The sequence below is a fragment of the Trichechus manatus genome, unplaced genomic scaffold (genome assembly GCF_000243295.1).
Source record: "Trichechus manatus latirostris isolate Lorelei unplaced genomic scaffold, TriManLat1.0 scaffold00220, whole genome shotgun sequence".
Classification (NCBI taxonomy): Eukaryota; Metazoa; Chordata; class Mammalia; order Sirenia; family Trichechidae; genus Trichechus; species Trichechus manatus.
Window position 1 is genome coordinate 2,869,267 of NW_004444156.1, and position 26,317 is coordinate 2,895,583.

Here is a 26,317-nt window from a genome sequence, read left to right on the forward strand (position 1 = left end):
AAAATATTAAAAAAAAAAAAAAAAAAAAAAAAAAAAAAATTCTCTAAAACTTTATCCGGCTTCTATGCCAGTAACCACATCCCAAGTTCTTATCCTTGCTTCCTTATTTCTCAACCTTCTGTCTTAAATTACTGGACTCTATTGGATTCCCGGGGTGGTGCAAATTGGTATCACCTTCAGCTGCTAACCGAAAGGTTGAAGGCTTGAGTCCACCCAAAGATGCTTCAAAAGAAAGGCGTAGAGGTGTCCTTCGAAAAATCATCCACTGAAAACCCTATGGAGTACAGTTCTACTCTGACACACATGGGGTCAACCATGAGTCAACTCGATGGCAACTGTTTTTTTTTTTTTTTCAATCTTAAATTTATTTGAAAAGATGGTCCTTGGAAAGTCCACACCTTACTCTGGTCTTTGCAGCAAGGCTAAGACTTTCTGTTTAATTGAGAAGTCTTTATGGTCTTTGTTGAGCAAGCTTTTTTCCCCCATTCTTATGACTATCAGTAAGGAGTACAAACAGTTGCCGTGTGATATCCAAATTTCTTGACTTCTCCCATCTAACTCAAACCAGCCAGTTCTTTCCAAAGACATTTCTCCATCTAACCTTCTTTCAGTCTCTTCTTTGGTACTAGCTTTCTCAAAACAGCAAGGCAATAGACACTGATGTTAGGACTTTTTTCAACCAGTTTCCCTAGAGCCTTAGACTTAGCTGGCATGTGGTGTGCTTCCTAGTTTTGCAGAAGATTGATTTCACCAAATATGGCTAACAATTGCATTACATGGGTTTCCAGCTTTCGAGCCTGAGATACCTAGTTTTTCACTACCTGTTACCGTCCACGAGGTCCAAGATACATACAGGTAGCCCTTGACTTACAGTGAGGTTTCATTCTGATGTGAGCTGAATACCTCTTTTTTTTAGTTTTCATTATTATTGCCTTTTATTACCAGTATATTTATAAATCCAATCTTTGTCTTTGGAGGTTGGAAATATTACATATAAACATCTGAGTGAACATCTGAGAATGATAACATCAGCAAATCATGCACTGCAACAGTGTATGTAGAGCTTATTAATAATGATAAGATGTAAAAAAAAAACAGGTGGTTGTAAGTGCGGTTGTTCGTAAGTCGAATATGTTGTATATCGGGGACTATCTGTACTATGTTTCATTGATTTTATAATCCATGTTTTCTCTCTTTTGACATCTCTGAAATGAGAATGCATGTTAAAATCTGTGGCGTAGCATAGTTTGTCAGTATTAAAAATATTTAGTAATACATGAAATAGTTGTGCGTCTTGCAATTCTTAGCTTCTTATCTTAGAAGAGGAGCCCTGGTGGCACAGTGGTTAAGAGTTCAGCTGCTAACTAAAAGGTCAGCAGTTTGAATCCATCAACCACTCCTTGAAAACCCTATGGGGCAGTTCTGCTCTGTCCTATATGGTTGCTATGAGTTGGAATCGACTCGATGGCAATGAGGTTTTTTTTTTTTAATGTTAGAAGAACTACATTATTATAGAATAATGTAATGGCAGCATTCACTTCTGATATCAATTTCTGTATTAGTGAAGGAAATATTAGCTGCTGTAAAAATTAGAACTTCTGCATTCAGTGGGATAACAAAATGAAAATTTACACCTCATTCTTCTAGGAGTTCAAAGAAGATTGTCCTGGTCACTGGGTCCTTGTCTTTCACATAGTGATTGAGGGAACTGGTCCTTCCAGATTGTAGCTCCACCATCCACTGGAGTCTTGATATTCTTTCCATCGTACTTTATGGAAGGGAAATAAATTTAGAGAAGGCACGCAACCTAAGGTCACACAACTAGTTAGTTGCAGAATTAGGAATTAAACTTGGGCATTCTGGCTTCAGGGCTGTCTTCGTTTATCTAGTGCTCCTATAACAGAAATACCACAAGTGGATGGCTTTAACAAAGAGAAATTTATTCTCTCACAGTCTAGGAGGCTAGAAGTCCAAATTCAGGGTGCCAGCTCCAGGGAAAGGCTTTCTCTTTCTGTCAGCTCTGGGGGAAAGTCCTTGTCAACCATCTTCCCTGGTCAAGGAGCTTCTCAGCACAGGGACACCGGGTCTAAAAGATGCACTATTCTCCTGGCTCTTGTTTCTTGGTGTTATGAGGGCCTCATGTCTCTGCTTACTTCTCTCTTAAGAGAGATTGACTTAAGATACAACCTAATCTTGTAGATTGAGTCCTGTCTCATTAATATAACTACTAACATAGCTGCCTCTAATCCTGCCTCATAATCCTACCTCATCATAGAGGTAGAATTTACAACACATAGGAAAATCACATCAGATAACAAAATGGTGGACAATCACACAATACTGGGAATCATGGCCCAGCCAAGTTGACACATATTTTTGGGAGACACAATTCAATCCATGACAAGGGTGCTTGCTCTTATACACTTTACTCAACTACCTCTTTCATTTCCATTGCTTCGTATCTAAACTGTCTTTTCGCTTTGGCCAATTTTAGAATTTCTCTTTATCTTTGGAGCTCTGAATTTTTACCAGGATGTGTCATTTGAAAAAATTCTCTTCTTTCCTATAAACCACCTCTGTTTTCTCAGAAGACAAGTCTTTTTTAGTCTATTTCTTTGGTTTATTTTCCTTGAATGCCTAATGATTCTCATATTCATATTATTAAAAAAAATATAGTGTTTAGTAAAAACGCTGATTTGAACTTCCCTAACCCGTTTCTCCCTTAAATGGGAGCGAAGGCTGATTATGAACTTCTAAGTGTATGTTTCAGGTGGAATCTGGGTGTTAAAAACAAGGCTCTGGGATCCCATTCCTTCACACATCATTGCATAATGATTTATCTGAAAAATAATTTATAATATAAATTTCTATATGGTAATCCTTGGGCATAACTAATGGATAAGACATAATGATGTAGTCAGATACTTCACTTAGAATCACCATGGGTTTCACAGCTACATATGGACTGTATTGGTGTTTCAAATACCAAGTTTGATTTTACTCTAGATGTTGTAACCTTTTGAAATGGTGAATAACTTTTGGGTTAAATTCCAAACAGAACAAAGGATAATCTTTAGGTACACTGCATTGCATTAATTTTAAGTATATCAAAACTGTGTAAACAGACTTTGTATTTATTTATGGGATTTAGTTCTAGGCTTATAAAATTATAGCTCTTTAACTTGCATGAATATCCAGTAAGACATTCAAAATTCATGCAAGATACAGAAAATTTTTTCACAGTGCGTGAACTGAAGGCTTTTAGCATTTCTATACTCCACCATGAAATGCCAGTGTCACTTGCAAAATTTTCTAAAATGTCCTTAGTGGGTTGCCCTCCCCTGTTTTTGAACTATAGGGCTATCATTATCTCTCATCGGATTTATCCCCTTTTGTTACTATCATCCAGGAATTCTCTTTTCTTTTCCTGTGCAATTATGAGTATGTTATATTAAATGTGTAATTTCATTGACATCTTGGGAGGTGAGGGAGACAGATGTGTGCTTCACCCATCACCCTGAACTGGAAGTCTCCACCTGTTACCCTTTCTCTCCTGCACCTTCAGTCTCTCTTTCTACAGACTAGGCAAGCCTAAAGCCTGCTCAAGTTTTTTCTGTCTTAGAAAGACTTCCATGGATTTTGTACTCTCCTCTAGCTGTCCTACTTCTGTACTTTCCTGAAGTAACACATTCCTTGAAAAGGTAGATTATACTCATCATCTTTGCCTTCTCTCTTTTACTTCCTCTTCAAAACACTGATTTCAGTTTGTCCTCCATACAGACATTCTTCCCTGGTGGCGCAAATGGTTAAGCGCTCCACTACTAGCCAAAGGGTTGACAGTTTGAGCCCACCCAGAGGTGCCTCTGAAGACAGGTATGGCAATCTACTTCTGATATGTCACAGCCTTGAAAACCATATGGAGCAGTTGTATTCTGTACACATGGGATCTCCATGAGTCAGAATCAACTACACAGGCATTCTCCAAAGAACAGCCAAAGTCATCTTTTTAACAATGAAAATCTGATCAAGTCACTTCCCTCTCCACCATGCAGTGAAGTCTGCTTATCCTTAGAATGAAATTCCTACTCAGTATCCTGTCCTGATGTGTCAGCCTTGGCCTAACTCTGCAACCTCAGCTTATTTCACTCTATTTGTTTCCCTCAGCTCCTGTCACAGTGGACCTTTGCCATTTCCTGGAGTGTACCAAGCTCCTCCCTATCTTGGTACTTCACACTTTCAGTTTCTTCTTCTTGAAATACGTTTTGCCTGGCTCTTTGCACGACTGTTCCTTTCTATCCTTCAGTTCTCATCTGAGATGTCACTTTCTTGGAGATATCTTCTCTACAATCCTGGCTAATTCTTGGTTATTCTCTATCTTAGCACCCTTTTAAATTTTTTCATAGTGTGTGTCTTAGTCGTCTAGTGCTGCTAGAACAGAAATACCACAAGTGGATGGCTTTAACAAACAGAAATTTATTCTCTCACAGTCTAGGGGGCTAGAAGTGTCAGCTCCGGGGGAAGGCTTTCTCTCTCTGTCAGCTCTGGGAGAAGGTCCTTGTCATCAATCTTCTCCTTGTCTAGGAGCTTCTCAGGTGCAGGGACCCCAGATCCAAAAGACACGCTATTCTCTTGATCACGCTATTCTCCTGGTGGTTCTTTCTTGATCACTTCTCTCTTTTACGCCTTGAAAGAGATTGACTTAAAACACAACCTAATCTTATAGATTGAGTCCTGCTTTATTAACATAACTGCCGCAAATCCCACCTCTTTAACATCATGGAAGTAGGATTTACAACACATAGGAAAATCACATCAGATGACAAAATGGTGGAAGTCATACAATACTGGGGATCATGGACTAGGCAAGTTGACACACATTTTTTGGGGGGACACAATTCAATCCATAAAGCATGTAACATCATGTTAAAATATATAATTTTTGTTTATTTATTTCTGCCCACTAAAGTATAATCTCCCTGAGGGCAGAGACTACTTTGTCTTTTTTTTTTTTGACATTTATCCCTATCGCCAAGCACAGCGCCTGGCACACAGGAGGTGCCCACTAAAGAGTTGTTGAATACGTGCATTCTGCTTTTGTCCTCTCAGTTTGCAGAGAATGTACTTGCTTTGGCTATAAACATATTCCTAATAACCAATCCTGTGGCAATTTTCAGTCCTAACCCTTTTTAATTCCTTTGTGGCATTTGCCACTCTCCGTTTTGAAAACTCTCTTCCATTCTATAATATCATTGGACTTAGTTTTCTGCTTCCTGCTCCACTCTCAATGACTCATCTTCTTCCATTTGTCTCTTAAATATTAGTGTTGGAAGATGGGGAAGAGCTTGGTGCAATTAGAAGAACTAAAGGAAAAACAGCATGGCTAGCGTGAGGTGAGAACGGAGAAGTGAATGAAGTGAGGGCTTCGAGTTTATCCCACGACAAGAATTTGAGTGCAAATCAAATGAGGCCAGGAGCTTATTTGGGGAATGACCAGGAGTCACTGGTAGGTGAATGGGAAAGTAGAAAAGGGAAGGCAACCAATAAAAGTTTTGTTGTGAAACAGGTTTCCCAATGCACAGCTAAAGCCCACTGGGAAACTCTGGAAGCCAGTGTAAAATACGCTCCTTACTATTGTTTCACCGAGGGATGAGGAAGCTGAGTTGTTTATACATGGAGTCCCCTCACTGATTCTTTGAGTACTGTAACTGTGGGGAATTCATTCCCCACGATTTCTGGCAGGGAAGAAAAGCTCATATGCAGAGTATGTAACAATTCTGATAAGGGTACATTTCTGCCATCTTGAGTGTGGAAGAGATCTGATATAATCAAGTGGACAGTTGGTTTTCCTGAAGGATATTATCATATCAAGGGTTCAGCATAAGTCTCTGTTTTGAAAGATCCGATATTCAGCAATGGCAGTAGCTAAATCAGCTTGGTGGGAGAATGCCTGCAAAGCCTCCCATCTTTACTACCGTAACTAATCTCTTGATGGCCCATTGGGCAACTCTAACAGGCAAAAGACTGAGATTGGCTCATATCTATTGGATGAATCGTTCTATCTACCTGGTAGTTGAGCCTCCTGAGTAGTGGATGATCTCCTATGATCATGACTTGAGACATAAAGATCTGCACAGTTTGCACCCACTTCCATAGGTTGATTCACATATTTCTTACCTAGAACTCTTTGTCTCCAGTTTTCCAGTCTTGCTTCCTCTAGCTCCCTGACCAACCACCCAAATCATTTGCTGCTGCTCAGGAATCTCTGTATATCTTTACATCATTCCCTCCTCCTGCCCCTCATCCAGCTGATGACAAGAAGTACTGCCAGAGCTCTGCCGTTTGGAAGGATTACCCATCACCACTTTCTTGCTGGACTGTCACTGTTTGGGGACGTCGTGCAGCAACCGTTCATTGCGGTTTGCAACAACATATTGAGCTGACAAACCAAGAACCAGGCCCAAGTTTTTTTCCCTCTGTCTCTATCAGCTTGACATAGGAGAACCCATATGAGACCACAGGTGTGAGGTGAGAGAGAGGCATCTGAACATCAGACGTATGTGACATGGGATCCACTCACCTGTTTGTGTAACCCACTTGTGTCCACTAGGTCTGTTTGCCCATGACCTTTAACATACTGTGTCCACCATTCAACGGGTTGCTGCTGTGCCTGCCTGACTTTATACTTTAGAAAGGCTGACAATACTCGGCTCCTGATGGGCATCTCTGATTGCGTGTTGTTGTTGTTGGGTGCTGTTGAGTCAGTTCTGACTCATAGCGACCCTGCGAACAACAGAACAAAACACTGTCCAGTCCTGCACCATCCTCACAATCATTGCTATGCTTGAGCCCATCGTTGCAGCCACTGTGTCAATCCATCTCGTTGAGGGTCTTCCTCTTTTTTGCTGACCCTGTACTTTACCAAGCTCTGATTGCATAGTTACTCCATATACCATGGCCAAGAACTCAGTTACTACTAGAGTTGGTAGAATATCAAGAGTTGCTGTGGAGTTGGGAGCATGAGGGTCTTACTCACTTATGCCATTCCCTAACTCGCCCACCTTCCCAACAACACTTCCCTGCAGCTCTTCATCATTATTAAAATTTCCCTTTAAAATTCAGAATTCAAGACCCACCTCCTGACCCTTTTAGTCTGACTGTGGGAACTGCTGCTCTCTGGTCCCATAGTTTTCTGAGCCAATTCTGTCACACTGGTCAGTGTATTGTACTGTAATGATTGATTTACTTCTCTGTAAAACCCATGCATTTTTGCTTATTTTGCACCAAGTACAATACTTAGTAAAAAAAAAAAAAAAGGTGTTCCATAATTGAGGGGGAAAGAAACTGAGTGAGTATCTTAATTTTCTAAGGCTGTTGTAACAGAAATACAACAAAAGGGTGGCTTTAAAAAACAGAAATTTAGTTTTTCTGCAGTTCTGGAGCCTAAAAAGTCCAAATCAGGGTCTCAGCCATGTCAATTTCTTCCTTGTCAGTAGCCCCAGGCCTTCCTTTGTTCTTGGTGATCCTCACATGGCATCTGTATAACCCAGTATGCACTTATGTCTATGCTGCTTTTTATATAACTCAGAAGTGATTAGGTTTAGAATCCACTCAATACTACTACGACCCAACTGACCGATCGATTACATTACATTAGATTACATCATGGAAGGTGATTACATTACATTAGACTAGGTTACATCCACAGATAGAAGGGTTAGGATTTCAATACATATTTTAGGGGGCACAATTCAGTCCGTAACAGTGAAGAACCAAGCCCTAAGCCTGCTTCTATGTACGCTTCTCCAACTGGCCTACCCTACTGTGATTTATTCTACCTCTGATCTACACCAGTTTAGTTCATTATCTTTAGTACTCAAAGAACTTACACATTTATATCTCTAGCCCTGAAACCTCGTCCCTTTTCAGGTGATCTCTCGTAAGTCCCACATCCATCCTCTTGTGTAATCTAGGGTCCAAGGAATCATCCTTACCACCTCAACTTTCCCCGCTCTCCCATATACAATCTATTACCAAGTCCTGTCAAATTTATATTCAAATAATGACACATAAATCCGCATATCTTCAGCACTAAATACTGACATCTTAGGTCAAACCACCACCAGCTCTCTCTCCAGGACTATTTAGTAGGTTCCTGTGTATTCCTCCACATCGAATTTACGCTCTACTGAAGCCAGAGTAATCTATTCCAAATACAAGTAAAATCATATTATCACCAGCTTAAAAACCATCAATGGCTTATTTTTGTCCTTAAGACGAAAGCAAAACACCATCGTATGCATTAAAAGATTCTGCATAGTCTCCTATTTCTGTAACCTTATTTGGCACAACCTTACTCTTCACTCTCTCTGCTCCAGCCACACACATTTTTTCTGAATCCAGTACTATCCACACTCTTCCCTGTTACAGGGCCTTTGAACATGCTGTTCCCTCTGCCGTGAATGCTTGTTTTTGCTTTTTTTGGCTAGTTAACTACAAGGAAATACTCATTCTTTAGATCTCATTTCAAGCATTAATTCTTTAGTGAAGCAGCTTGTGATGTCTGTGCCTTTTGTCACATTGGTGATTTTAAATTTTTGTACGATGACTTAATTAACGTCTACCTTTGTCACTGGATTGCTCGCTCCGTAAAGATTGTTACTGTATCCATCTTTGTTGAAGGAATAAATGCCTTTCTTATTTTCCTTCTTCTTATTGCAGATCTGCCATTACACCAAATACAGTCATTTTAGAGGAGCCAAAATAGAAGACATTTGCCATGTTTAATAACCGCGAGTTCTATTCTAAGGCCTACACAACAGTAACGATGGGTAATTTTCAATATTTGATGTTTGTAGTTTATAAAAGGAGCCCTTGTGGTGCAGTGGTTAAGTGCTTGGCTGCAGCTGGAACCCACCAGCCACTCTGCTCCACGGGAGAAAGATGTGGCAGTCTGCTTCCGTAAAGATTACAGCCTGGAAACCCTGTGAGGCAGTTCTGCTTTGTCCTATAGGGTTGCTATGAGTTGGAATTGACTCGATGGCAATGAGTCCCCCCCTCTGATGGGTAGTTGATAAAACAACCATCTTGTAAAATACTCAGATTGAATAATATTAAAAATGATGGTATTGCCGTATCTTCTCCCCTAATAATAACTAGATGATATAGTTATTTCAAAAGTATTGATGGTTCAAAACAATTCAGTTCCCTCCCTCCCTCCCTTCCTCCTTTCCTTCCTTCCTTTCTTTTTTGCTTTTTAGGATTAAGACAACATACAGTGTTTTTAAAGAAAATGACACAGTTTATTTTGCAAGAAATGCCAAAAGCTCGGTAAGTACTGAAGTAGCGTTTAAAGAACTGTGAAATTTTATGCTCTGTGTATCCACATGTCTATAAACGAATACGCATGTAAATGATTGCTCAAGATCATCCTTTGGAGCAATTTGATGGTGGTGGAAAATCGTTCTTCTTCCTATAGTTGTCAGCAGCTGTCATTGAACAGACTGTTTCCTAAAGCAATTAGATAAATGAAACGGGGAAATAGTATTATATATATACCTGCATCCAGAATCACGGGCTTTAGAGCCAGATATTCTTGAGTTCAAATCCTAGCTCTGCCATTTTAGCGTTGGATAAGTTGATTTGCCTCTCTGTGCCTAATTTTCTTTATTATAATATAGTAATTGTACTACCAGCTTACGAAGGATAGCTGTAATGCTTAAATGAGACTATATTTGAAAAGGCATAACAGCTTGCCTGACATGAAGTAAGTACTCAACACATAGCTATTGATAATAATAATAATAACAAGAATAATTATAACAACCACACCATGTTTGTGGAAACTGCAATCTGTATGTGATCTTTATTTTAACTGTGGAATTTCTATTTTAGGTATTCCAGTTTATTAAATGATTTTGTTGAATCTAATTATTTTGTGATCGATGGAGATTCGTTGCTTGTCACATGCCTAGGTGACAAATCGTTCAAGCGAGGGCAGGATCTCCACTTCTTCTATCTGGTTGAATGCTATCTTGTGGACTTGATGAGGAATGGAGCACAGTTTGGTATCATTTTCTTCGAGGTAATATATGGTGTCTGATGTCTTTTTAGTCCTTTGGAAAATAGAACCAACTTTAAAAGCTATCTTTCTTAAAATCATTGTAGAAAATATAGAGAACACAGATTAGCAAAAGAAAAACATCACTTACAATTTCACAACTCAGAGTTTTCAACGTTTTATGATGAAATTTTTCCAATGTAGAAAAGTTGAAAGATTGTATAAGGAATATGCATATCCCCACCATCTAAATTCTATAATTACATTTTATTATACTCACTTTTTCATATATCTGTAAATATATCCGCGCTTCTCTTCATCAGTCAATCCATCTTTTGTAGAGCATTTCAAAGTAAGTTGTAGACATTACAATTTACTCATAAACATTTCAGCGTAACTAGAGTTCAATGTTTCTTTACAGTGTTTTTTTTTTTTTTTTTAAGAAAGTTTTATATGAAATGAAACATACAAATCCTAAGTGTACCACTCAACATCTGACATATGCACTACGGTGAGCTTTGCCCAACTCACGACAGTGGAGCTCACGGTCCATCAGGACGCTCAGCGCGACCAACGCCGCAGGGTGTCCTCTCGTGCTTCTCCTCCATCCTTCCTCTCTCCCCAACCCGTAAGCAGCCATTGTTTAGAGTTTTTCCTGCTGCATCTTAGTTTTCCTTGTTCTAGAACGTCTAATAAATGGAATTGTAGAGTATGAACGCTTTGTCCAAGGCTCTTCTGCTCAGCATATTTTTGAGATTCATTCCTCTTGTTGTGTTTATCAGTACTTTGTTCCTCGTAATTGTTGGATAATATTCCATTGCATGGAGCCCTGGCGGCGCGGTGGTTAAGAGCTTGTCTGCTAACCAAAAGGTTGGCAGTTTGAATCAACCAGGCGTCCCTCGGAAACCCTAAGGGGCAGTTCTACTCTGTCCTATAGGGTCGCTGTGAGTCGGAATTGACTCAACAGCCATGGGTTTGGTTTTTTTTTTTTTAGTTATTGTATAAATGTACTATAGTTTATCTGTGCTCCAGTTGAATGCACGTAGGTCCTTTCCATATTTTGTTTATTATGAATAAAGCTACTACGAGCTTTCACATGCAAGTCTGTGTGGCTGCATGCTCTGGTGCTCTACCTACTCGTCAACATTTGCATTTGGTCAGTTTAGCCACTCTGGTGGGTGTGTAGTGTTATGTTACCAAAAAAAAAAAAAAACCAAGAAACAAACCAAACCCGTTGCCGTTGAGACGATTCCAATTCATAGCTACCCTATAGGACAGAGCAGAACTGCCCCATAGGGTTTCCAAGGAGCAGCCGGTGGATTCCAACTGCCAACCTTTTGGTTATCAGGTGAGCTCTTAACCACTGCGCCACTAGGGCTCCAGTGTTATGTTAGTGTGGTTTAAATTAGCATTTTCATAATAACTAATGATGCTGAGCACTTTTTCAAGTACTTGCTGTCCATCCTTATAGCTTCCCTTATGTAGTATCTGCTCAAATCTTTTGCCTATTTTTATTGGGTTCTTTATCTTTTTATTATTGATTTGTAGGAGTTCTTAATATATTCTGGATCCAGTTACTTGTCATATATATGTATTGCAAATATGTTTTACAAGTGTGTGGCTTGCCTCTTTATTTTCTTAATGCTGTCTTTGGATGATCAACCGTTTGTATTTTGATGAAGTCTAATTTTACTATTAATTTATGGTTATTGTTCCCTGTATCCTGCTTAAGAAATCATTGCTTATCTCTTAGTCACAAAGTTATTCTCCTGTATTATTTCCAGAAATTTTATAGGTTTAGCTTTTGCATTTCAGTTTATGATATATTTTGAGTAAATTTGTGTATGTGTGGTATGTGACATAGGAATTGAGATTCGGTTGTTTCAGCCCCAATTGATGAAAAGATTTTTCTTCCTCCACCGATTTCTTTGTCAAAAATCAAATGACCATATTAAGTGTGAGCCCATTTCTTGGCTCTTTATTCCATCAAAAGATTTAATAATTTTTATACCAGTACCACAATGTTCTGATTACTTTAACTTTGTAGTAAGTCATGGAAAAACATTCTTTTCTGTTCAGCTTTGCTATTTTAGGTTCTTTGCATCTCCATATAAATTTTAAAATCAGTTTGCCAATTTCTATAAATAAACTTGGAGGAATTATATTCAATATCCATTAAATCTGCAGGTCAATATAGAGTCTTTTAATTTATGGACATGGTATGTATCTTCATTTATTTAGATAGTCTCTAATTTCTTGAGGCCATGTTTTATAGTTTTCAGTGGAGGGTTTGCACATTTTTTGTTAAATACGTATCTGAATATTTCATGTTTTGATGCTATTCTATACACTGAAGCTTTAAAAATTAGTTTTCTTTTTCCGTTACTACTGTACAGAAATGCAAATCTTTTTTGTGTATTGATCTAGTATCCTACGATCTTACTAACTCCACTTTAGAAGCTCTTTTCTAGATACCTTAACAGTTTGTACACGTCTAGTAAATAAAGACAGTTTTGTTTCCTCTTTTTCAATTTTATGTCTTAATTTCCTTTTTCTTGCCTTGTTACAGTGACTGGGAACCTCAGAAAAATGTTGAAGTGGAGTGACTAGGCATTTTTACCTTCTTCTTTATCTTAGAGGACAGCGTTCAATATTTCGTCATTAGCTCTAACGTTAGCTGGAACTGTTTTCATCAGATTGAGGAAATTCCTTTGTATCACTGGTTTTCTGAGAGTTTTTATCATTAATGAGCATTAATTTTTTTTTAAATGCTTTTTCTACATCTATTGAAATCATTGGAGCCCTGGTGGTGCTGTGGTTAAGCGCTGGGTTGCTAACCAAAAGGTCCGTGGTTTGAACCCACCAGCTGCTCCACTGGAGAAAGGTGTGGTAGTCTGTTTCTGTAAATATTAAACCTGTTGTGGTTGAGTTGATTCCTATTTCTATAGGACAGGGTAGAACTACCCTGTAGAGTTTCCAAGGCTCCAATCTTTATGTGGAGCCCCAGTGGCACAGTGGTTAAAAGCTCAGCTGTTAACCTAAAGATCAGCAGTTCAAATCTACCAGTTGCTCCTTGGAAACCCTATGGGGCAGTTTTACTCTGCCCTACAGGATCGCTATGAGCTGAAATCGACTCCACGGCAACAATTTTACTGAAAAATCCTATGACTTTTCTCCTTTATTTTAATTTGGTGATTTACGCTGATTGATTTTTGAATACTAATTTAACCTATAATTTGAGGGTATGCCCCAGTTGGTCAAGTTATATATTCTTATTATATATTGCTGGACTTGATTACCTAATATTTTGCTACTTTTTTTTTTTTTTTGTATCTGTATTCATGGGGAATATTGATCTGTAATTTTTTTTTGTAATGTCTTCGTCTAGTTTTTATGACAGGGTTATGCTGACCTAGTAAAAAGTTTTGGGAAGTGATTCCTCTTCCTTTACTTTCTGAGAGTCTTTGTAAGATTGGTGTTATTTCCCTCTTAGATGAATTTGATAAAATTTTCCAGTGAAGCCATGTGGGTCTGGAGTTCTCTTTATGAGAAGATTTTTGATAACAAATTCAACTGTTTTAATAGACTTAGGACTATTTAGACTTTTTTTTTGTCTTGTGTTGGTTTTGTTAGCTGTATATGTCAAGGGATTTGCCCATCTTATCTAAGCTGTCTAATATTTTGGCATAAAATTGTTTATAATATTCTCATTGTTTTTAACATTTGAAAATTTGTAGTGCTGTTTCCTTTTTCACTCTATATTATTAATGTCTTGTCTCATATTCTTGATCAATCTAGTTAAAGGTTTATCAATTTTGTTGATTGTTTTCAAAGACCTAGCTTTTTACTTTATTGTCTATATTGCTTGTTTTCTATTTCATTGATTCCTACTCCTATCTGTATTCATTCATTTGCGCCCCTTCTCTCATTTCTTTTTTTCTTCCTTTCCTCCCTTCCTCCGTCTCTCTTTTCCTCTTTCCCTCCTTCCTTCCACCCTTCCTTTTTTAACTTTTTAAATTGTAACCTTAAGTTAAGATCTTTCTTCTCTGCTATGAACATTAACATTTTCATTCTAAGCACTACTTTAGCTGCAACACCTCAATTTGCATCTATTTTTTTCCTTACTGTGTAATTAGAAATATTTTCTAACACCTTTGTCAATTCCTCTTTGACCAATAGATTGTTTTGAAATATATTGTTTTAGTTTGCAAATTCTTGTTTTATTTTTTTTTTTCTTTTCCGCCTAGATATATTTGATTTCTAACATAATACCACTGTGGTCAGAGGAAATATTTATACATAATTTCAGTTATTTTAAATGTATTGGGACATGTTTTATGACCTAATGTATGGCCTATTTTGGTGAGTGAATCATGTGTCTTTGAAAAGAATATGTATTCTGCAGTTCTTATGTGTAGGGTTGTATAAATGTCATGAAATCAAAGTGATCGATAGCTAAAATTAGTTTTGATTTGCAATGATAGAAGTTTATCTTAAGGACACCCAGAAACATGAAGTATGACAGGAAATTCGTCAGTGGTCTCTTTGCTCTCTGGATTCCCATCCTTAAAGTCTAGGAAGCACTGTAGGGTTCAAAACTCAGCATGAATTTTACTTACAGTCCAGTAGAATGGCTAACTCAAACGAGACACCATCCATTTTGTTTAGCTTATGTTGAGTATCTCCAACAGTATAATATATTCTGATTTTTAAAAAATTGCAAATTGAATGGATTACAATTTTAACAAATCCCAATTCAAAAACAAAAGTGTATAATCACTCCATGTCTGCATCCTACTCCCCAGAAGAAATTTTACTCTTAAGGATTCTAGTATCTATCTGTTCAATCTTTATAGTATTTTGCTTTAACATTACTAAAAGTGTAAGAGTAGCTCTGATTCATAAATACAGAAAATTCAGAGTTCTTGTTTAATATTTATAACCTAGTTTAACCCCCTAAAAAAGAAACTCATTGCCGTCAAGTCGATTCCAACTCATAGCGACCCTATAGGACAGAGTAGAATTGCCCCATAGGGTTTCCAAGGCTGTAAATCTTTACGGAAGCAGACAGCCCCATCCTTCTCCTGCAGAGCGGTTGGTAGGTTTGAACCTCCGACCTTTTGGTTAGCAGCCGAGTGCTTTAACCACTCTGCTACCAGGTCTCCTATAATCTAGTTTACTTTATTAAAAATGGAAATTTTGATTTGCTGAGAAAAGACTTATTTGTTTAAGGAGGAGACATAATGACCTGGAACATTACATTTTATCTACTAATTGTGATTCACGTCAGCTTCGCAATTCAGATAAAATATATGCATTCACTCCTTACCTTGATCCCCTGTTAAAAGTGTAGGGTGAAAGAATGGGAAGGTGAAAACTGAAAGTGGTAGGAACTCTAAGTAGTGTCAAAAAAAACAAAAAACAAAAAAACCAGAACACATTGCCATCAAGTCAATTCTGACCCACAGCGACCCTAGAGGACAGAGTAGAACTGCTCCAGAGGGTTTCCAAGAAGCAGCTGGTGAACTTAAACCCCCGACCTTTCGGTTAGCAGCCCTATCACTTAACCACTGCACCACCAGGGCTCCCTAAGTAGTGTATTGCCTGCTTAAAAGGGGACAATTTGTTTAAATTCAAATTTTGACCTATGAAAGGAGAGTCTATGGTTTGCTAGCAGAGACCATGACTATACTTCAGAACAAAACAACTGGACCACATGGAGTTTGATCCTATAACCTTCTCTACTCTAACCAACAAAATTAACAAACCACTATATGAAAAAATTTTAAATAATGGATTTTGTTTTCTCCTCCCAGGATGCTGAATGTGCCTATTTTCCTTTTCCTGAACTTCTTCCACTGAGAACTGCTTTAATTCTCCACCTTCAACACAATACTAACATAGATGTTCAAACCGAGATTTCTGGATGCTTATCACTAGAGTGGGAACTTTTCTTGGAAGAGCGTCACCCGTATTTCTTGATAGTTTCGGATGAAGGCCTGAATGATCTACAAACACACCTTTTTAACTTTTTAATTATACACTCCTGGGGAATGGGAGTCCATGTTGTGCTCTCGTCGGGGCAAGAATCTGATAGTCTCAAACTTTATGCGTACATTATGCAGAGCACGAAGAGAAACCAAAAGTTTTCTAAGGAGGTAATTTATATTTATAAATCTCATTTTTTTTTATCCTGAAATTTTTCTTTTTTAATTCTTAAAATAAGTTAATTCAATATTCTTTCCATGCTACTTCTGGAATTTACAGTCTCAGAAGAGATAATAAATTTAATAACACTAACAATGATTGCAATAAGCATACATTGCAATTTTACAATATACTAGATTCTTTCCATGAATTATCTCTTAATTCTAGTAATAATCCTGTGAGGTAGGTGGTATTATCATTTCTATCCCACAGATCTTCATCTGTAAAATGAAAGTTACAGAGGTGAAGTCACTTGCTCACGGTCATATTAGTGAGTGATTGACAATGAATTTCAGCAGAAAAAGTACAACTCCAGCTTCTGTGGATAAACCACTGGGCTCCAGCCTTTTAAATAATGGAAAGTTCACAGTGTATTTAACTGGGGCCAGATTTAGAGGTCCATGTATCTAAGACAGACTAATGAAACAATGCTAACACCGAGGCCTTTAATGGGAAATAAATGAAAAATGTTATCAATGAAGAAGGAAATAAAATGATTTTATTTCTTAATGTTAAGTCACCAATTCTGTAGAATTTTCAAGACATTTTAGAATTTTAATTCCATGACTTACTCAGCATTTTGGTATAGGTTTTATACAGCAACTGTTGCATATAACATTGAGGTCAAACATGCTCTAATGATCTTATGAGTAAGTCTAGTTTTTATTTTAATTTTCACATTTTAAAATGAATTCTGATTGTGGATGTTATTCAATACTTCATCAGAAATTATCTTGCAATCCAATTTATATTTTAGCTGTATTGTAGCAAATCCTCATCTTTTTGAAATGGTGACACCACGTGGTTTTTTGTTTGACTTTGAAAGTTGTCTTCTAAACGTGCAGTATGGCAGTAAAAAGCAATTAAAACTCATGTTTGGAGAAACAGCTTTCATGACAATTGGAAGCATACACTGGCGGTCATGCTTTTAGAGTGGCCCTTTCGCTTCCATTGCATTTCTATGATGAAAATATTTTCCAAGATTTTTGCCTACTATTAGCAGTAGAAACTTGAGAATTCACTTTCACCTTGGGAGAAGTTACTGCTCTCAGTAAATCTCTATTTTCCGTGAGAAATACCAGCCTCCGACTTTTAGGAATCCAGTACTAGGACCCTGCTTGGTCTCTGTTAACAATGTATATATATTTTTGGTTTTGTTTCTCAAGAGAGGATTTTATTTTCTGTAAAATTATTTTCTGATTTATTGACTGTAATCACTTCCCTAAAAGAAGTGACTTTTGGTCTATTTAAATCGGTCTCTGAAAGAACACCAAAATTGTGTTATATGTGATAATTGTTGAGGATGGTTGACGGATATACGAAAGGGGAGTATACTATTTTCTCTGATTTTCTATACTTTTTAAAACTTTATAATAACAAAAAATGCACCGTACCCTTAAATAAAAATTAAATCGACAAAGAGGAAATATTAATGTTTATCATAGCTTAAATGAAATGGTCCTCGAGACACATGAGGGCAATTTTATTTAACGTACATTGTAACATATATAGAATTCAAATATCTCCTTTTTTTGTAGCTGGGAAAAATGGTAATTCATTTAAAGCATTTTATATAATTGTCTCTCTTTTACAGAATCAAATGATGAGTCAGAGTGCTTATAAAAGCCTTATACAACACTTGGAAGAAGACAAAATTTTAGCATTAACATCTCACTTTGGACATTTAAGATGGGAAGATATGGTAGAAGAGGTGCAGAAACATTTATTCCTTCAAGTAAAAGTCTGACAGAATTTGATAAGTAAAAAGCTATTTGTGAGTAGTCTAGGGCTTTAGACTAGGCTGAACAGTGCCTCAATAGATATATAATGTCTGAATCTTAGAATCTCATGCTCTTAATGCAGCTTGAATTGATCAGATGACATACGCTGTATAAGGTTCACTTCCGGGAACCACATTTTAAGACATTTGCCATATCATATCAACAGTCAAAATGAGACATAGTTATACCTTAAATCTAATTTCGTTTATATCACCTCAGACAATGCTTTGCAATACTCCTTCTCCTGATGGATACTATCTAAAATCACTCTTTTATTGCTTTATTCTTATTTTTTCAGGAGAAGCAGTAAGATTCCTTACTTTTCTATGTATTCAGAATTCCCAGAAATTGACTCAAAATTAGATCAAGAGGCATTGACCAATTCAATGATATTGATACATATTGCCAAATAGCTTTGCAGAATTCTATACCTACCTATACTTTCACTTGCAAGTATAAAAGAAATAATGCATCACACAATTTTTAATGCTATATTGTTATTTAAAATAATTTGATATTCAAAACAGCATCTAATTACTCTTTCAACATATTTCTTCGTTCGTAAGATTGAATTATTTTAACATTTTTATTAGTACTTTGTATTTCTTTCTTTGTGAATTGTTCATGCCTTGCTAAAGTCATGTACTTTCTTGCTGAGTTACTTCAGTTTTTTACAGATTCAGGTTTACGGTGACTCTCTGGCATATTCAATTAATTAATTTTCAATTTTTTGTCATTAAAATGATTTTAAATTTTTAAACATAAATATTTACAGTTCTATGTCGTTAGAGCTATACTTTTTTTTTTCCTGTATGGTTTCTTCCAGCAGTAATATTTCTGAGTGAGAAACATATTTCTAAATAATTTGACAGTTGAAAAATGTTCTTCTCCAGCAGGCACATGAGACTATCTTTCTGCTCAGGCAACTCTGGCCACAAGGCTCTGATATCCGGAGTGTTCTCTGTGTTACTTTATGTTCATTGTCCTTGGGAAGGTACCATTGCTTCTTAGAAAACAAAAAGAAGAGAGCCTCCGATCAGGAAACTAGTGTTCGTCAGGTATGGTGGGTAGGACTTCATTTGGGCAAAATCTGGGTTTTCACTTTTGAAATAACTCTTGGCTTCTGACTACCATTTTCCTCATTTGGCATTTAGTCCCCCCCCCCCCCACCTAATTTATATATATTAATTATCCAAAAAAGGAAATATTAGAATGTGTTTATAAGAAAACAGTGCATTATATAACTTAGTATTTGTCTTAGAAAATAATGCACAGGAAGTTTTATCTGCTGTTTCACCTAACACTCATTCAGCCTAATTCTTCTAATCATTAGAGAAAGGAAGAAGAAGAAATGAACTAAATTTTGGGGGAAGCCTACTACGTACCTCTGTTTTGAGATTTTTAAGTACCTGATGTCATTTAACCTTCCAACACATTTTCAGTATAGGCATTATTGCTCTCTTCTACCAATTTGTGTCACTGATGCTCGGACGTCAGTGGCATACCTAAAATTACCTGGCAAAAGGCAGCTTGGGTTTTTACAAGGATGGTTGGCCTAGTTCCACTATGCACGCACACACACACACACACACACACACACACACACACACAGAATTTTGTATGCCGTCTGGATATTGCTGTATTCTAAGCTAAATAACCAACTTCTAAAAAAATAAATGTAACTGCACAGGACTCAAGGAATTAGTATTCTATGGGAGAGGATTGTAGTTTTTAGTATCTATCAGCATGTATTTACTGAGTATTTGTGCTTGGTACTATGTTATGCACCTTGGAGAGAGAGAAGAAATAGACATAGTAGTTACCAAAACTGATCACAAATTCCTTGGAAGGTAATTTTAATTTTTCTTTGGAATTGCTAGAGGAACTCCAGGCTCACATATCCACCTGCCTACTCAACCTTCCACTTGGACGTGTAGTAGACATCTCACATTTAACATATCTGGAACTAAATCCCTCAGACTTGCTTCTTCCTCCCTTTTCCCCATCCCAACAAAGCACCATCCTTCTAGTTACTCAAGAAAAATAAAAAATAAAAATGCTGTTAACTATTGGGACATACCATAGAGAGTGCAGAGTAGCAAACAGGACAACTGCAATGAGCTGTGAACTTTTGGTGATTCTTCCTTCTTTATTCTTTCCTGTATTTAGTTTTGCCCTCTCTGACTTTAATTTTACCGAGAATGATAATGTATATTTATTTACTTATTCAGCTAAAATTTACTGAGTGACTGATATGTGGTGGCGGCATTGATAGTTCAATTGTAGAATTCTCATGTTGCATGTGGGAGACCTGCTTCAATGCTCGGCCAGTGCAACTCGTGTGCAGTCACTACCCGTAGGTTAGTGGTAGCTTGTGTGTTGCTATGATACTAAGCAGGCTTTAGCAGAGCTTCCAGATTAAGACAGACTAGGAAGAAGAACCTGCTAATCTACTTCCAAAAATAAGCCAATGAAAACCCTATGTATCACAATGGTTTGATCTGCAAAGATTAACAAAATTGACAAACCACTGCCAAACTAACAAAAGAAAAATACGATAGGAAGCAAATAATCCAAAGAAGAAATGAGATGGGGGACATTACAACAGACACAACTGACATAAGAAGGATCATAACAGAATACTATGAAAAATTGTACTCCAACAAATTTGAGAACCAAGAGGAAATGGACAAATTTCTAGAAACACACTACCTACCTAAACTAACACAAACATTCGGAGAAGACTCACACCAAACCAAACCAGCACTGCTCAAAATATTTCAGAACATAGAAAAGGAAGGAATACTCCTGAATTCATTCTATGAAGCCAGCATATCCCTGCTACCAAAGCCAGGCAAAGACACCACAAAAAAAGAAAATTACAGACCAATGTCTCTCATGAATATAGATGCAAAAATTCTCAACAAACTTTTAACCAATAGAATTAAGCATCATATCAAAAAAATAATACATCAGGACCAAGTGAGATTCATACCAGGTATGCAAGGATGGTTCAACAGTAGAAAATCAATCAATGTAATTCACCACATAAATAGAATAAAAGAAAAGAATCACATGATCATCTCAATTAACACAGAAAAAGCATTTGATAAAGTCCGTCACCAATTCCTGAGAAAAATTCTCAATAAAACAGGAATAGAAGGGAAATTCCTGAACATAACAAAGGGCAACTATACAAAACCAACAGCCAACATTATTCTTAATGGAGACAGGCTGAAAACATTCCCCTTGAGAACATGAACAAGACAAGGATGCCCTTCATCACCATTCCTATTTAACATTGTGCTGGAAGTCCTAGCTGGAGCAACAGGGCAAGAAAAAGAAATAAAGGGCATCGAAACTGGAAAGATGGAAAAACTAATCACCCACTTAATATGGAAAGGAAAGAGGTCTGGGATAAGCAAAGGATTATTGAAGAAAAAGAACAAAGTAGGAGGCCTCACACCACCTGATCTCAGAACCTACTATACATTCATGGTAGTCAAAACAGACTGGTATTGGTACAATGACAGACACATAGACCTATTGAACAGAATCGAGAACACAGATATAAATCCATCCACCTATGGTTGGCCGATTTTTTACAAAAGACCAAAATCCATTTAAACAGGGGAAAGATAGTCTTTTTAACAAACAATGCTGGCAAAACTGGATGTCCATCTGCAAAAAAATGAAACAGGACCCATACCTCAAACCATACAACTCAAAATGGATCAAAGACCTAAATATAAAACCTAAAAGGATAAAGATCATGGAAGAAAAAATAGAGACAGTGCTAGGGGCCCTGATACATGGCATAAATAGACTATAAACCATAAGTAACAATGCACAAACAACAGAAGATAAACTAGATAACTGGTTTCTTCTAAAAATTAAACACTTATGCTCATCAAAAGACTTCACCAAAAGAGTAAAAAGAGAACTTACAGACTGGGAAAAAAATTTTGGCTACCACATATCCAATGGGGGTCTAATCTCTAAACTCTATAAAATACTTCAACACCTCAACAACAAAAAGACAAACAATGCAATTAAACTGGACAAAGGACATCTAAGATACTCCACTGGTTTCATCCCGTCTGGAGCAAGGGAGAATGAAGAAAACCAAAGACACAAGGAAAATATTAGTCCAAAGGAATAATGGACCACATGAACCACAGCCTCCACCAGTCTAAGCCAGAATAACTAGATGGTGCCTGGTTATCATCACTGACCACTCTGACAGGGATCACAATAGAGAGTCCCAGACACAGCAGGAGAAAAATGTAGAACAAAATTCAAATTCACAAAAAAGACCAGACTTACAGAGTCTGACAGAGACTGGATGAACCTCCAAGACTATGGCTCCCAGATAGCCTGCAAACTCAAAACTGAAGCCACCCTCAAAGTCCACCTTTCAGCCAAGATTAGACAGGCCTATATAGCAAGCAATAACACAAGTGAGGAACATGCTTCTTAGTTCAATCAAGTGTATAAGACCAAATGAGCAATACCTGCCCAAAAGCAAAGATAAGAATGCAGGAAGAGACAGGAAAACTGGATGAATGGACACAAGGAACCAGGGGTGAAAAGGGGGAGAGTGCTGACACATTGCAGGGATTGCAACCGATGTCACAAAACAATCTGTGTATAAATTTTTGAATGAGAAACTAATATGCACTGTAAACTTTCACCTAAAGCACAATTTAAAAAAAAAATGTAAAAAGAAAAACCCCCAAAAACCCTTTACCTAGTAATGGGACTCTATTCAGCATGATTCCCTGATTTTTAAGAACATAATTAAATATTATGATTATCTTAATGTACTGATTTTGATGGTCTGTGGAAGAAGTGCTCTGAGTTGGATCTGTCATGCAAGTGTGAACAGCATGCAACTTAGGGTTCTGGATATGAAATGTGCTTTCTTGACAAAGCTTATATTTGATTAATTTGCCTCTTTCTCACACAGTATCAGAGACGGACAGAGCCCACTATCTCATTCGATTCTCCTCCAATATCGGCTTAAATGTCTTCGGAGAAACATTATCATATGACAGTACATTATTTTTTAAAAAATTTTTTGCCATGATTACTTTTTTAAAATTATTATTATTATACTTTAGTTGAAGGTTTACAGAATAGACTAGATTCTTATTAAACAGTTAATACATATATTGTTTTTGACATTGGTTACCAACCCCGCAGCCTGTCAACACTACCCTTCTCGAACTTGGGTTCCCCATTACCAGCTCTCCTGTCCCCTGCTGCCTTCTAGTCCTTGTCCCTGGGCTGGTGTGCCCCTTTAGTCTTGTTTTGCTTTATAGGCCTGTCTAATCTTTGGCTAAAGGGTGACCCTCAGGAGTGACTTCATTACTGAGCTACAAGGGTGTCCGGGGGCCATACTCTCGGGGTTTCTTCAGTCTCTGTCAGGCCAGTAAGTCTGGTCTTCTTTTGTGAGTTAGAATTTTGTTCTACATTTTTCTCTGGCTCTCTTTGTGATCCCTGTCAGAGCAGTTGGTGGTGGTATCCTGGCACCATCTAGTTGTATAGCACTTAGTCTGGTAGAGGCTGTGGTAGATGTTGACCATTATTCCTTTGGACTAATCTTTCCCTTGTGTCTTTGGTTTTCTTCATTCTCCCTTGCTCCCAATGGGGTGAGACCAGTGGAGTATATTAGATGGCCATTTACAAGGTTTTAAGATCCCAGACACTACTCACCAAAGTAGAAAGTAGAACATTTTCTTTATAAAACTATGTTATGACAATTGAGCTAGTTGTTCCCTGAGACCAAGTACATGAAATTTTTAATAGTTTTAATTAGAAAAAAATGAATATATTGAACCCAAATCAATCCCGCTGAAACTTCTATTCATTATTCCCAGTTTGGCCCTGTGGAGATACCTTAGTTATCTAGTGCTGCTGTAACAGAAATACTACAAGTGGATGACTTTAACAAAGAGAAATTTATTCTCTCACAGTGTCGGAAGCTAGAAGTTCAAACTCAGGGTGCCAGCTCCAGGGGAAGGCTTTCTCTCTCTGTTAACTCTGGGGAAGTCCTTGTTATCAATCTTCCCTGGTCAAGAAGCTTCTCAGTGCAGGGACCGCAGGTCCAAAAGAAATGCTATTCTCCTGGCTTTTGCTTCTTTATGTTATGAGGTCTCCATGTCTCTCTGATTGCTTCTGTCTTTTATATCTCAAAAGAGATTGGCTTAAGACACAATCTAATCTTGTAGATTGAGTCCTGCCTCATTAACATAACAGCCTCTAATCCTACCGCCTTAACATCATAGAGATAGGATTTACAACACATAGGAAAATCACATCAGATGACAAAATGGTGGACAATCACACAATACTGGGAATCATAGCCTAGCCATTTTGACAGATATTTTGAGGGGACACAATTCAATCCATGACAATACCCAAATTAAGTCTTATCTCTTTTCCATGTACTATTGTTGTTGTTAGCCAATGTCCTGTTGGCCCCCAACCCATGGTGACCCCAAGCACAACAGAACAAAACACTGCCTAGTCTGGAGCCATCATCCCCCATGATCAGTTGCAGATTGTGTCATTATGATCCATATGCTTTCCATGGGCTGATTTTTAGAAATAGATTGCCAGGTCTTCCTTCCTAGTCTGTCTCATTTTGGAAGCTCTGCTGAAAACTGTTTGCCATCGTAACAACATGCGAGCCTCCACTGACAGATGGGTGGTGGCTGAATAGAAGGTGCATTACCAACCCTTCACATATTTGAAAATAGCTCTGAAATCTCTGCCACAAGAAGCTAAATATGATTATTTCCTTCTACCATTGCTCTTCAACGTGTTTTTCAGATAAGTGAATATGCTATGGTTTTGTTGTTATTACTCTTGATACTCTGAACTGGTAGAGCATTTTTGTGGGACTCAATTGGAGTCCTAGTGGAGTAGTGGTTAGAGCTTGGCTACTAACCAAAAGGTCAGCAGTTCAAACCCACCTGCTGCCACTTGGAAGCCCTATGGAGGCAGTTCTACTCTGTCCTCATAGGGTCCCTATGAGTCGGAATTGACTCAACGCCAACAGATTTGGTTTGGTTTTGAGTATCAGTGCAAAGGTGTCTGGGTCAATGACCACCTTTTCTGCGGACACAACAGCTTTCCTTATCTGTTTTCTCAACTCATTTCAAGTTAGGCTTATCTGAATATTCTGAAAAATGCTTATGTGAACTGCTGGTAAACCAGGAGTTTCCCTTCCCTCTGCCATCTCCCTCTATAAAGATGCAATTGAGTTTGTGTATGAAGAGGACTTTTTCAAAAATGTAGACTGAAGAGTCTGATCATGTGTGACTCTTCCACAACAAAACATGGCTGGTCACTTGTGTGGTGCTGACATTTATACACAATTCCATAGCCTGGTGTTCTCTGACTTGCTTTCCTTATTTCATGCAGGTGGACACTGATTGCTCAGCGCTGCAGGAGGTGGAAGATCTGTGTAGACTACACTGCCTCAGCATAGCTTTTCTGCTCCGCTTACCTCTATCTCAAAGAGCTCAGACCCGAGTCATCACTTCCCATTGGATTCAGAATATTCAGACTTTCTTAAAAATGGTAAACAGACTTTATACTAGTTTATTGTTTCAACATGAGAGATGAAAATCATGATCACCATTAAAAGCAGATTTACTTTGGAATAGCATCAGGTCTAATGAGCTGTAATAAATTATCTATATTAAAGAATATCAAGATCTATCTGTTCTCAGAAGACACGAGAACTTTCCCATTTTTCCTTCCCTGACTCTCTGACAAGACCATGTTTTTGTTTCATCAACCGTAGAAAATTACTTGGTTGATGTTCTATTCTTGGTTTAGTTACGGAGTGCTGCGGTAACACAAATACTACCAATGAGTGGCTTTAAAGAACAGAACGTTGTTTTCTCACAGTTCAGGAAGCTAGAAACGTGAATTCAGGGCATGGTTCTAGGGGGAGTTCCTTCCTTGCCTATTTCAGCTTCAAGGAGCTGCCAGCAGTCCTTGTAGATACATCTGTCTCTGTGGGCTGTCTTCCTCTTCTCCTTGTGTGTGTCTGGGTCCATTCTGCTCTTTTTATAACTCAGAAGTGATTAGATTTAGAACCCACCCAACTTGGGTCTGACCTTGTTAACATAACAACAAAAACTCTGTTTTCAGACAGGATCATACTTATAGGTATAAAAAGAAAAACAAACCTGTTCCCGTAGAGTCAATTCCAACTCACAGCGACCCTATTTACAGGTATAGGGGCCAGGATCTC

The 26,317-nt window shown here is 37.7% G+C and overlaps 1 protein-coding gene across 12 annotated transcripts in view; it reads left to right on the forward strand.

Annotated features, from left to right (window-relative positions):
• Positions 1–26,317, forward strand: part of DDX60L (DExD/H-box 60 like) — a 148,181-nt gene that overhangs the window by 18,131 nt on the left and 103,733 nt on the right. For 5 of the 12 annotated variants that reach the window (XR_002825956.1, XR_002825957.1, XM_023742853.1 and 2 more), the window contains exons 2-8: positions 8,719–8,828; positions 9,258–9,327; positions 9,892–10,081; positions 15,874–16,215; positions 17,859–17,975; positions 18,939–19,103; positions 25,477–25,635. Coding sequence is in view for 10 of the 12 variants with exons in the window: in XM_023742853.1 (XP_023598621.1) it covers positions 8,777–8,828; positions 9,258–9,327; positions 9,892–10,081; positions 15,874–16,215; positions 17,859–17,975; positions 18,939–19,103; positions 25,477–25,635 (1,095 nt within the window). In the remaining 2 variants the exon portion in view is untranslated. Of the gene's footprint in view, positions 1–3,851; positions 3,874–5,082; positions 5,504–5,525; positions 6,526–8,718; positions 8,829–9,257; positions 9,328–9,891; positions 10,082–10,547; positions 10,686–12,891; positions 12,942–15,873; positions 16,216–17,858; positions 17,976–18,938; positions 19,104–25,476; positions 25,636–26,317 lie in introns of those variants that run through there. The other 7 variants (XM_012559227.2, XM_023742862.1, XM_023742857.1 and 4 more) reach the window with 6 other exon arrangements.